This window comes from Erinaceus europaeus, chromosome 11 (assembly GCF_950295315.1).
Source record: "Erinaceus europaeus chromosome 11, mEriEur2.1, whole genome shotgun sequence".
Lineage (NCBI taxonomy): Eukaryota > Metazoa > Chordata > Mammalia > Eulipotyphla > Erinaceidae > Erinaceus > Erinaceus europaeus.
This window is the reverse complement of record NC_080172.1, coordinates 85,617,272-85,631,105: the sequence shown is the minus strand read 5'-3', so window position 1 is coordinate 85,631,105 and position 13,834 is coordinate 85,617,272. Positions and strand designations below refer to the sequence as shown.

Below are 13,834 nucleotides of genomic sequence, written 5' to 3'. Positions count from 1 at the left end.
GCTGTGTTCATGTCTGCTACCAGCCTTACCCCCCTTCAGGTGTTTTCCTACGCAGATATGCTTTTGCTGACTTAGTCAGATAAGTTATGAAATTCTTAGAAACAGAATCCTTCAGATTAAAATACTCTAAGATATGGATGGAGTTGAAATTAAGGCAGAATACGAACACATGAATCCAATGTCTCAAGGTCACTTTTATCTATTTATACTCATATTTTCACAGGGTTTATTATTTGTAGGATATAGCAATGAGAGTGGTGAAATAGACTTGATACTAGACTTGATCTTTTCACAAGCTTTAGGAGTATTTCTAATGTTCAGTCTTATTCTAACTCTCTTCATCTGCACAAAATAAAATATCCTGCCAAGTTTCTGAGGGTTAATGCCAGAAAGGAATTTAGTTTAATGGCTGGATCTGACAGCTATTTTAGTTATTATTTATTATTTTAGTTATTTTCTGAATTTTATGAGAAAGGGGAAATGAATAGAAAAAATAGGACTGGTTAGTGTGGTACTAACACTTTGGTCATTGTCAGATTAGTACAAGAAGTTGTTAAGTTCCATTATAATTATTTTAAATATTAGAAACTGAATTAAAGAATACCATTATTGATAAAGTTAATCTTTCACAAATGTCTTGTTTTCAGAAATATATATATTTTTAATAATTGGGGAAATGGGAGCCCAGTGGTGGTGTGCCCAGTTGAGCACTCACATTACCAGTACATAAGGAACCAGTTTGAATCCCTGCTCCTATCTGCAGGGGCTGAGGGTGGGGGAATGCTTCCTGAGCAGTGAAGAAGGTCTGTGCTATCTTTATCTTCCCCTCCTCTCTCTCAAGCTCTCTCTGTCCTATCAAATAAACTAGAATGGAGGATAAATGAAAATAGCCACTGGAGTAGTGGATTTATAGTGATAGCATCAAGCCCCATTTTATGAATATATATATATATGTATATATACACACACACACACACACACACACACACACACATATATATATATATATATATATATATATATATATATATATATATATATATATATATATATATATATATAATGAATCATTACTTTGACTTTTCCAGTGGATTGATTAAACACTTCATTATGGACTACAGATTTTTTATTAGTGATTTAATACTGATTAACAATAATTTAGGATAAGATGGGTACATTCCATACAGTTTCTACCACCAGAGCTCTGTGTCCCATCCCCTCCATTGGAAGCTTTCCTATTCTTTATCCATCTGGGAGTATGGAACAAAATTCCTCATAGGATATAGAAGATAGATGGTCTGGCTTCTGTAATTACTTCTCTGCTGAATATGGACTTTGGCAGGTCAGTCCATACCCCCTAGTTTGTCTTTGTCTTTCTCTAGTGGGATAGGGGTCTGGGGAGGTGAGGTTCCAGAATACATTGGTGAGGTCTTCTGCCAGGATGGCATCATGGTAGTGTCTACAGCTTGGTGGCTGAAAAGCAGTAAGATATAAAGCAGAAAAAAATGGTTTAATAATCAGGAACCTAAAAGTAAGAACATAGCAGATGGAACTAAGGGTCTTGGTGTGGCAAGAAGCTAGGCAGTCCATTTTAGATATATTTCAAAGGGCCCATGGTTTTAGCCATTTTTGCCTGATCCCAATAGCTAACATGCAGGTGGGCTAAGACTATTGTCTGGGAAGATAATTTCAGAGTTGAAAATAGGACTAGAAAGCAGAATTAGGGCAGAGGGACTAGGGATTTTGAGAGGAAAAACTATGAAGCTTGCATGAATTAAGAGCTGATTTACCTTGCTCAAGAACCTGGGTTCAAGTAACCAGCCGATACCTAAGAACAACTGTACAGGAGAAGTTTCACTAGTGGTGAAGTAGTGTAGTTGTGTCTTCTCTCCCTCTCTGTCTCCCTCTCCGTCTCCGTCTCCCTCTCCCTCTCCCTCTCCCTCTCCCTCTCCCTCTCCCTCACCCTCTCCCTCTCCCTCTTCCTCACCTCCCTTTCTCTTTTTCTCTCATACACTCTAGAAAAAGAGTCTGGTGGAACCCCAGTAACAACCTTGTTGGGAAAACAAAACAAATCAAAAGAAAACAAACTGACAGAAAGCCCCTGGATGTTTGCTCTTTTGCATCCAGTTTGTTTTTTTAAGCTCCATTTATATTGTAGCATTCATCAGAACTGTATTCCTTTACATACCTGAATAATATTCAAATGGAAGTATATTTCTCATTTAAAAGCTCTATCCCTCTGTTAAGAGAAGTAATTTGTTTTTACTTTTTTGTGAAAAATATTGTTGTGAACACTGACATATAGTTATTTGATCAGTTCTTTTGAATATATAGTTAGAACTGGAATTGCTTGATCATGTAATTCTATGTTTAACATTTGAGGAATATTGCATGATTGCACTTATATAAAGAAATAGTGATAGAGAATTTCATGGACATAAAATTAAGATTAGAAATTATCAGGCTTTGGGTAGAAGATTAGGCAGTTATTGATTAACAGTTGTAGAGTTCCTATTGGAGTGGTTAAGAACATTTGGAAATAGTGCTGATATTTACACAAACCCCCAAATGTAATTATGCTACTATATTTTACAATTTAAAATAACGTGTTTTTATTAAGCACACCTCCCTGCAATTAAAAAATAAAATCATTGAAATGTCTGTGGTATCATTTTCATAGTAAATTAATTATAATACATTAAGGCTTTTTAAGATATCATAGTGGAAGAGGATGAGGATTTGGTGTACTTATATCTTTCTTGGGAAAACATGGAAATGCTACCACCAGATAATGACAATTCTATAAATCAAAGTTTCCACAAAGTGAATTTGAAGTTGAAAAAATATACTTTTAGAAGGAACTATGAGAAAGGGTAAAAAAAGAAGTGGGGAGAAAGGTGGAGGGATCTTTTTTTTGTTTGATGACACTGGAACTTCATGTTGGGCATGGCGTGTCATATACACACACATATAGGTGTAAAACTATATTGTTAAACTATGTTATACATAAACACATGTATGTGAAATCAGTAAAATTAAGTGAAAAAAATCAAATGTAACCAAAGGGATCACAATTAGAAAGGAAGAATTCACAAGATTATTTTATACAGAACATTTCAAAGTTATGGGAGTTATCTGGAATGAATTGTAGTTGGGGAATGTATGCTTTCGCCAACAAACAATGCTGTGTGAGATACTCTAAGACATATAACGGAGAAAAGAAAATAGAACAAAAATAGAACAAAAAGAATACAATTGCTTATTTGCAGGACTTTTTTTTAGTATAAATAATGAAACTTGAAAAAATTTTCATAAAGTTGCCCTGGAAAAACTAGCTGGTAAAAAAAAAGTATATATATAAAATATAAAATTAGCATTGATACTCAAAACAAGAATATTTTATTTGTTATCTGTCTTTTTAACTTCATTTCACTTCTCATTTTGTATACAATATGAGTTAGTAACTGTATATTTTATTCATTATTTATTAATTATTTTATTTGCTACCATTAGGGCTTTACTGCTTCAAGTCTACTTTTTTACACAGAGAGAAATAGAAAAATAAAGGGTGATTTCTAGTGAGGTTTGTAAAGCAGGGACAAAATACAAGTGGGGGTTTTTGTGTGTCCCTATTCCTATTAGATAGTTATATAACATTTACATATACCATGTATTATAAATTTGAACCTTATTCGTAATTACCTTTCTTTAATGCTTAATAGAAGAATAATGAATCTTATAGAAATTAGAATGTGGGCAAATGCTGGTTTTCACTCTAATTCCAAATAGTGCCTTTACTTGGAGTGAATGTTTTTACAAATTATAATTGAACTATATCATAAAATTTGTGCATTATTATAAATTATCCTAAATTCCAAACACACATGAACACACATATGCATACTCATCCCTGATTAAGCATATATATGTGGATATTATATACAAGATCCTTCTCTTTAAGTTTTACATAATTTGATTCCAATTTGAGATAATTTTTATTTGATGATGATATTAAGGTTTACATTTTATGTGTTATCCTACTCCTCAACTCACCATTCAATTTTAGGAAAATGTGGCAGCTAATAAATATATTTGCACAATGGAATGACAACTGCTTACTTTGTAAAAATACTAAATTTACTTTAAATAATTTGCTAATTTATATTTTTCTTATTTCTTACTTTTTCAGCTGCTCCAGTTGATGTACTAAAAGCTCTAGATTTTCACAAATCTCCAGAGGGAATATCAAAAACAACAGGATTTTGCACAAACAGAAAAAATTCAAAAGGTTCTGATACTGCTTACAGAGTTTCAAAATTAGCACAAATTAGTGCTCCAACAAAACAGTTGTTTTCAGGTATGTGCTTTTTGTTACCATGACCATTGTTGCTATACTCTTAAGTTATTACTGATTCTTCTTTAATATTGCCATATAATGCATTGTTATTTGCTGGACCTATCGTTATTTCACAAATAAAATATTTCATTGTGGTCACTAAAGTGACCTAATGAAATTGACTAGTGATTTATTATTTGATAATGTTGATTCAGCACAATGACATATGCTTCTATCTGAATAGTTAATAAATCATTTTATTTCAAGATTAAAAAACTTAAAGTCATGACTGTCTATCTTACTTTCTGCATTTATTCATTTAGATTTTATTTATTGGTAGGGATGTGGCAACCTAATTATTGCCCATGCTGATTAAATGGAAATGTAAATTTAAGCTTAGTGGATGTTTTTCTAAAATCAATATAAATTTATATGGGGAAATATTTTTCCTATAACTGTTATAACCTACAACAATGTGATTATTTATAGATCCTGAACTTATGTCAAATGTGGTAAAAGTAAGTTACCACAAATATTGGGGTATCCAAAACTAGAGATTTTGTATATCTTTAACTGGAAGAATTTCATACCTTTGTTGAAAAATATTTAGTTAATATTTTTTCTTGTCATAAAAGTGTGAATTGGCTTAGAAATAAGTACCTATAAATCATGATTAAAATAATGATAATGTAAGAAAATGGAATTGAGTAGTGAAATGGAAAATTCTAAGCATCATATTTTAATTTTATTTTTGTTTTGTTTTTGTTTTTACTAGAGCACTGCTCAGCTCTGGCTTATGGTGGTGGGGGTGGGGTGGGGATTGAACCTGGGACTTTGGAGCCTCAGGCATGAAAGTCTTTTTGCATAACCATTATGCTATCAACCCCGCCCAGCATCATATTTTTAACAGTACAACTATATGAAGGGTAGACACTGGTTATTTATCCTTTAAATTTACTGAGTTTAATTTCCTCATTCTTATTTAATAGAAAAGGAAATCAAATCACTGATTTTTTTCTGAACATATAATTTGGATTATATGGAGTTGATATTTATCTAGTAGGTATTATCTATTGCAATATCAATATACTATATTATCAGTATTTTATATTAACAGGAATTACCTTTTGGTGTTTTGGGGTCATTTCAGAAATGATTATCATTTATATTATTCATGCTGTACTATATGCAGTCTAAACCTGAAAGACCTTGTGCTACCTAGTGTTATAAGGTAATTTTTTTCCAATAGGAAAATTGTAAATCAGAGGGTTAAAAATTATAAAAGAAAGGTCTGGTAGGTGACTCAGTGCTAAAGTGTATGCCTTGCATATGTGTGAGAGCCTGGACTTAATCTTGGGTACTACATAAATGGGCAAACAATCAAACAGCAGACATGAAAGACAAAAACAAAATGAACATCGTAAATGGTAGAGCAGTGCTCTGGTTTGGCTCTTCCTCGCAGTGAAAAGGAATTACCAAATAAGACGACAGATTTTTAACAGAAAGACATTTTAATGTATTTTGAAAGATTTATTTTCATCATTCATAAATGTTTTAAAAGCATTTCTGTTTTGCAATGACTTGTGGTTGGAAAAATATAACAAACGCAAATGTAAAGACTGTCAACATTTAACTGAATAAAAGTAATCATTTAATACACAAAATAATTTAAAAATAGAAACAAAATAAGTAGTAAACATTTGTTGCTTTTCTATTTATCTACACGAATGAATAAATACAAAAGGATTACAGTTTTTTAAGTGATGTTGGGGCTTCCCACATGCACTCCTTTGCTTCTTGGCATTTTAAAAATTTCATATAAATATGCATACACATACACACACATACATATACATACATAGAGAGATATTGTGAGAGATAGGCAAGCAGAAACGAAGAAGGAAAGACACCACAGTACTAGAGCTTCTCCCAGAGCTGTAGCACTTCCATATTGTGTGGGGTTTCAGTCCAGACTGAGTGTGTGGCAATGCACACATTCTATAGGGTGAGCTACCTACCAGCCTCAATAATGGGAATTTTCAAAAGAGAAAAATCGATTAATAGAGAATCATAGCTTAAATATTATCATTAAAACATACTGATTAATTTCAAATTGGAGAATACTTTAATAATTTAAAGCTTGTATTCATTAAATCACTGGAAGTTGTAGTTTTATAAAATTGGGCTGCATAGTCTTCGTAACCAAGTAGCAAATTAATCACTACATATTGACAGGATTTTTATTAATGAAACTCCATTCGGGATAGGAACTATTGATCAGAAATTCTCTAGTTTTAGATGGGATGACTAAGAAACAAACAAACAAACAAACAAAAACTTCACAAATATAAAATGTAGGCAAATGAATGCTTTAAGACATTTAATGTGGTCCCACACTTTTCAGCTCCTGAAGGCACTATTTTATTACAGTAAAGTAATTGTCATTCATAAAACTGCCCCTGATCTAGCACATAAAATGTTTGGACTTAATTTGTATATTTTACTTAATAACTAAAAGAGTAGATTGCATGTTAGAGAAAGTCATCAGTGTGAATAAAATAAAACCAAATGAAGCAGGTAGGGAGATAGCTCAACTGGTAGCATGTGGAATTTGACTGCTTGAGGAATCTAGCTGGATCCCAGGCATTGTGTAGGTAGAGTGGTACTGTGGCTTGCCTCTCTGTCTCTCTTTCTCATGTAAAATTCTCTATCTTATATAAAATAAAATGAGAAATCTACTATAAGCAAATAAAATGATTTATTTGGACATAAAAAAAACCCTTCACATTTTGTATAGTTACAGTGTTTGACCCATAGATTAAACAAGAAGAAAATACGTATCTTATACCTTAAACCCAAATCAGTAGTTCAACATTTTAAAAATGTTTACTATATTTCATACTGAATAAACATTATGGTCTTGTTTCCTAATTTTGAGTTCAATTTACATAATCAGTGGACTTTAAAGGAATTAGTTCAAAGTTTGATTAAAACTTGGATCAGTATTGCAGAGAAAGTTGAAAAGATGTCACCATATAATTGAGGTGACTTTTAAGACTCCCTGGAATGTTAAATAATAATGGTGTGAGCTAGGAATAATTGAAACGTGAAATTTCTGTTTGACTTCTTAGGAGCAACTTTTCCGGAAGATTTTTCAATATTATTTACAGTAAAACCCAAAAAAGGAATCCAGGCCTTCCTTTTATCTATATACAATGAGCATGGTATTCAGCAAATTGGTGTTGAAGTTGGGAGATCACCTGTTTTCCTATATGAAGATCACACTGGAAAACCTGCCCCTGAAGACTACCCTCTCTTCAGAACTGTTAACATAGCAGATGGCAAGTAAGTGACACAATAATTTAATGGTTAGCTATATTGCTTACAGCTTATATAGCTTAGTGGTTTAGCTATATTTATAGCAACTATTTCATTGAATTATCTGACAAATATTTGTGTTTGTGTGATACAGTTGTTACATATCCACCTATTTATTTAGCTACCTATAGTATTTCTACCAGCATTATCACTATGATTTGGTGCTGGCACAATGAATCCACTGTTCCTGGTAGCTATTTTTTTTTCCTCTTTCCTCTTTCTATTTCATGTGATAGGACAGAGAGAAATTTAGAGGGGATGTGGTGAGATAGAAAGGGAGAAAAAAATACAGACACCTGCAGACCTGCTTCAATGTTCATGAATCCCACCCTCAACAGGTGGGTAGCTGAGGCTTGAATAATGGTCCTTGTGCATGGTAATATACCCACTTAACCAGTGTTCCACCACCTGGTTTCCTGCTTTCTTTTTTAAGTAGGGAATGGCAGTATAGGAATACAGAAAACAATAAAATACCTAATAATTCATTATATACAGACTGGATAGGCAAAAAATTAACACAAAATGTCATATTAATTAGTAATATATCAGATATTGTTAAGTGAGAGAGAAATAAAATATTTCAGAAGATAGGGGATGTCCAGGAATTGTGATTTTTAATTTTTTTAAAAATTTTTTGAATAGACACAAAGTAATTGAAAGAGAGTGAGGGAATACAGAGAGAGAGGGAGAGGGAGAGGGAGAGGGAGAGGGAGAGGGAGAGGGAGAGGGAGAGGGAGAGGGAGAGGGAGAGGGAGAGGGAGAGGGAGAGGGAGGGAAAAGGGGAGGGAGAAGGAGAGAGAGATCTGCACTTCACCATTCATAAAGCTTCCCAATTGCAAGTGATGACTGGGGACTGGAACCTGGTTATTTGCGTATTATAACATATTTGCTTTACCAGTTGTATTACTGCCCAGTCCTGGAACTGCTGTTTTACAGAGTGAGATCAGAGAAAATTTCTAAACAAAGGTAGCATGTGAAAAAGGTTGAAGGAAACAGGTCTGACAATAAAAGAAAAGTTACTATTCTGTGGAAAGGGAAGCAAATGCGTGCACTGTCATTCTAGCTGTGTGTGATTTGGTCTAAGCAAAGTCAAGGTAGCTCACCAGAGTGGAATGAAGATGAGTAAGGAATATAGGAGATAATGCTATAAACATAATGTAAGTAGTTGCAAGTGAGTTTAGTCTGAGTGAGGAGAAAAATGAACTGATTAGATAGAACAATTACCAATAAAGTTAATGTTGGAAAACAAATGAAGCCTTATGCAGTACCTATTGGGTGCCATGTATTGTTTACACATCTTTATGCATTATTAATGCATTTAATTTTCTGCTACGCTTTGAAGAGTTACTTTTAAGAAAGTAATAGTATAAACCCAGCTACAGACAAGGGAACTGAAAAGCAGTGTTTTTCATTAACTTGTATAACATTACCTGATTGGAATTGGAAGAAACAGAAAATATCTTTGGAAAGTAGTTGGTATAGCATATAACTCAGACTATTCAGTAAGTGTAATGCTTTTCTGAATATCATGTTAGCTTCTGAATACTGTGTATTGTATGTATTCTTGTTTAGAGAAGTAATACAAATATATATTAAACACTTACCTGGTATTTTGTTGCTGAACATAGTTTTCTAAAGAGTTTTTTTTAATTTATTTGTTATTTGATAGAGACAGAGGGAAACTGAGAGGGGAGGAGGGGATAGAGAGGCAGAGAGACAGAGAGAGAGAGACACCTGCAGCCCTGCTTCACCACTCATGAAGTTTTCCCCCTATAAGTGGGGACTAGGGGCTTTTACCTGGATCGTTGCACACTGTAATGGGAGCATTTAATGAGGTGTGCCACTACCTCCCCCCCCCAAAGTTTTTCTTAAAAATAATTAATTTTTTTCTGTTTGTGAGAGTGTAGGTGTAAGAAGAGGAGAGAGAGGGCCAGCTTGTGATAAGGTAGTGTGGCAAACTGAAGTTAGGGCTTCTCAGGCCTTAGCCATTCCAGCAGGTACTTTAATAGGCAGAGATAACTTCCTGGCCTTAAAACAATAGTCTTATCCAATCTAGAATGGTTGGTAGTAGTCCTCTGAGGGAATAGTGATGGAAAAAAACAATCCACATTTGTTGTTTCTTCCTCAAACCCATAAACATTCCAGCCCCAGTGCCAGGAAAAAGCAGGGTTTCAAAAACAATTGCATTATCACTAATAATACTATGAAAAATGAAGATAGTTCTATGCATGAAAATAACTCCAAGAGTGTTGAATGTAGTATTTTTGATACAGTGTCCTGTACTAGCTAACATAGAGTATATTAGATAAAGTGTACTATTGTAGATAAGGTAGTTCTTTGATACGGTTAGCACAGGAAATTAGAAATCAAAGTGATGGACATGAGATCAGACAGGACCCAGAAAACAATCATGAAGTAGAATAAGTACTTATGCTTTTTCTGTGAATAGTCAATGGTTTTGCACAGAGTAGAATTTGATTAATTGATATTTTAATATTGTATCTTGATTACATCAAAGTAGAAGCAGAGATTAGTTAGGAATCTAGGTGAAAAAGATAGAAATATGGACGAAGTTAGGTGACACTGGGTTGGTTGTCTATGTACTTTGAATATAAGATAGACATACTTTTAAAATATGAAAGTGTAGAAAAGAAAACTTAATAGGCAGTATTGGGAATACTTTACTCAATGCTTTGATTTTCATAGAGTTTTTTTATTGGAGCTTGAACTAATTCAACAAAAATATTAAGGATAGAGTCTGAGTCAACTTCCAATAAGTAGAAACCACTTTATTTTCTGTTAATGAAAGCATGTGTCTACAAACTTGTGGAAATAATTTAAGACAGACTTTTAAAAATATTTATTTATTTATCTATTCCCTTTTTTTGGCCTTATTTTATTGTAGTTGTTGCTATTGATGTTGTCGTTATTGGATAGGACAGAGAGAAATGCAGAGAGGAGGGGATGGCAGAGAAAGGGAGAGAAAGATAGACACCTGCAGACCTGCTTCACTGCGACTCCCCTGCAGATGGGGAGCCAGGGGCTTCAACCAGGATCCTTACTCTGGTCCTTGAGTTCTGCGCCAAGTACACTTAACCTGCTGCTACCACCCTACTCCCTAAGACAGACTTTTTTGCGGGGTAGAAATATATGGCAATTTTACTCTCTCAGCACTTAGTAGCTTATTATATAAATCCAAAAAAAATTAAAGCAAGCTGGTCCTCATGCTAGTTGAATGTGCTGTGGAAAAACAAATGATTAAGACTATATGGAAATATACTTGGTCCTCATCAGTAACGCTGCCAACTCACATGAAATAGACATTTTAGGAAGGACTCCTGAAACTTTTCGGGTACTTTATAGAGCTAGTACTAGACATTCTGGAATATTAATTTAGCTCTTTAGATTTGGAAAAAATAAACCAGAGTGGCTTGCAAAATCCACGTGAGCTATGTTTTAGTGGCTTATGTTAGTAACAGATAAAGTTAATAAGACCTACCATTTTGCACTATGATTAAGGTATATGTGTTTCCAAAGGGCTGGCCATATTTCTTCCTTAAGCCTGTCATCACTGTTCTGAATTAGCTGGAGCAGTAGCTTCAGAATGAGTTGAGACTCTCACTCCACACATGGGCTGACTGATTTTTTTCAGAGTTTCTCTTTCTTGCCAACCATGGAAAGAAGGGAAGATATTGTGTGTCAGTCTTGGATCCTGCTCATACTAGTGATCTACAACTGTCTTAAAATTAAAGTGGAAAAAAGGAATGAAAGCACTTGAAATAAATGTGTATAAAGACAGAGGAGCACATTGTACTGGACAAACAGAAAGTTCAGTTGCTCCAGATGGAGCAGTCATTCAATTAGTAGACATACCTTTTTTTACAGTTAATCTCAGGGCATCTCTAGAGCAGAATTTTTTAAAAGTGGAATTCCACTTTAGAATAAAGCATTTGCATACATAAGTACTATTACTTACCCCATATCCTTCCAAATCTCTATCAGATACCCTCATCTTGGCATGCATCGTTCATGCATTCTTTTGCTCCGGGCAAACAGAAAGCCTATTAATAAGTGACTCTTTCCTCACATGATTATCAGCTCACTTTTACAATTTAAAGCACATGGTATGTTAGTGTAGATTTGGCAAAAATAGTCTCTGAAGTTTATTTAAAAATTATTTGGCTTTTTAAGGTGGCATCGGGTAGCAATCAGTGTGGAAAAGAAAACTGTGACAATGATTGTTGACTGTAAGAAGAAAACCACAAAACCACTTGATAGAAGTGAGAGAGCAGTTGTTGACACCGACGGAATCATAGTCTTTGGAGCAAGAATTTTTGAGGAAGAAGTTTTTGAGGTAAATATAATAAACCTTATGCTAAGCTACCTCTTTTTAAATCAGGTAAATTGAGTTCAAAACTGTAACTATCAACTTATGCTATAAAGCAAAGATGAAAACTTGAAGGTTGACCTACTTTCTTCCCCATTGGGTGTAATGGTGATGTTTTCTATTGTTAATTAAGAGAATGACTGAACAATGATGACAGTGATGTCTGGGAAACATTTAAAGAGATTGGTTGATGTGAACACAGGCATGCTATTCTCCTGGGAAGGACACATGGCTTTACTCTTCATGCTTTGTGCTATTTTATTTGGGAAAAGAAAGTTTTCTTCATTTCTTTCACCAAGGGACTAATTTGGGGGAAAATGGACAACTCATATATTCTGCCTTTCTCTGTTCACTGTGAATATTTTCAAGAAAAAAAATACAGGCCATGTTGCAAGAAATGAACTTTTAAGTTCATGGTTATGGCAAAAATCTTCTTTCTATTCAGAGTCCGCCAACTATGGTAATAGTATTCATTCTGAATCTTTCAGTCCTTGGACCCAGTAACTCATGCTGGAACCTTATCTCAATCTTGTATAGTATTTCATTTAAATTTATCTTTTGGGTAGTTTACTATATTTTTATTGTGGTGATTTTTTTTTTTTTTTTGTTATCACTGGAGCTTCACTACTTTAGGTTTATTTTTCAAATAAACAGAGAGAGGGGAAGACACCATAGCACTGAAGCCTCCTTTTATAGGGGCCAGGTTTAAGCCCAGGTCATGCACTTTGCAAAGGAAAATTTTTCAAGAGTTACAAAATATATCTTGAAATATTATGACATACCACATAGTATAGTGCTATGTTAATTCAGTATGTAGAAATGTACTGATAATTATAGTGTATCTACAAGCATTAAATATATAAACATGAGACAGGATAGTGGCACAGCTAATAAAGTGCACAAGTTACCATGAGCAAAAACCCAGGTTAGAGCCACGGGTTCCCCCTTGCAGGTGGGAAGGCTAGGAAGTTTCACAAACAGTAAGGCAGTGCTGCAGACTTTTTCCGTCTCTTTACCCCTCTCTTGTCCCATTTCTCTCTGTCTATAGTAATAAGTATTAATTTTTAATGTTTAAAAATATAAGCATACATTATCTTTTTTACATTAGTCAAAAACATTTAGTGTTCCTGGACCAGTAAGATAGATCATTTGGGTGAGCTCTTGCTTTGCCATATTCAAACCTTCAACTCAGGCTTGAGCCTCTGGTATACCATATGGCTACCACAGTGAAGTAAGTTTCAGTGCTGTGATGCATCTCCCTCTCTGTCTTTCTTGTCTTCCTCTCTGATAAAGTAGAGTTGGAGTGCTGATGTCTCAGCTAGGACAAATAAAGAAATAATAAAACTTTAGTGTTCTTAGGAGAAAAATATATCTTACATCTAATCTGAATATTGCTATTACTACTAACCTTTTATTTCTGTTGGCTTTTCATTTCTGAAGATCCACCTTTCTCATCAGTTTAACATCTTCTTTTAGACTTTCTTACTATGTAGATTGCTAATAGTGATTTCTTTTCATTTTCTATTTTTTTAATTATTATATTTATCCACTGGATAGAGTCAGCTAGAACTTGAGAGGATAAAGAGAGATAGAGAGGGAGTGGCAGAGAGACACCTACAGACCTACTTCACCACTAGTGAAGCTTTCCCCCCTGCAGGTGGGGACCAGGGTCTCGAACTTGGGTCCTTTTGCACTGTACTGTGTGTGCTTAACCAGGTGCGCCACCACTTAGC

At 34.2% G+C, this 13,834-nt stretch overlaps 1 protein-coding gene across 2 annotated transcripts in view; it reads left to right on the top strand.

Moving 5' to 3' along the window:
- Positions 1 to 13,834, top strand: part of COL11A1 (collagen type XI alpha 1 chain) — a 188,587-nt gene that overhangs the window by 17,321 nt on the left and 157,432 nt on the right. For both annotated transcript variants that reach the window (XM_007532663.2, XM_007532666.2), the window contains exons 2-4: positions 4,190 to 4,357; positions 7,468 to 7,681; positions 11,906 to 12,068. In XM_007532663.2, the coding sequence (XP_007532725.2) occupies positions 4,190 to 4,357; positions 7,468 to 7,681; positions 11,906 to 12,068 (545 nt within the window). The remainder of the gene's footprint in view (positions 1 to 4,189; positions 4,358 to 7,467; positions 7,682 to 11,905; positions 12,069 to 13,834) is intronic.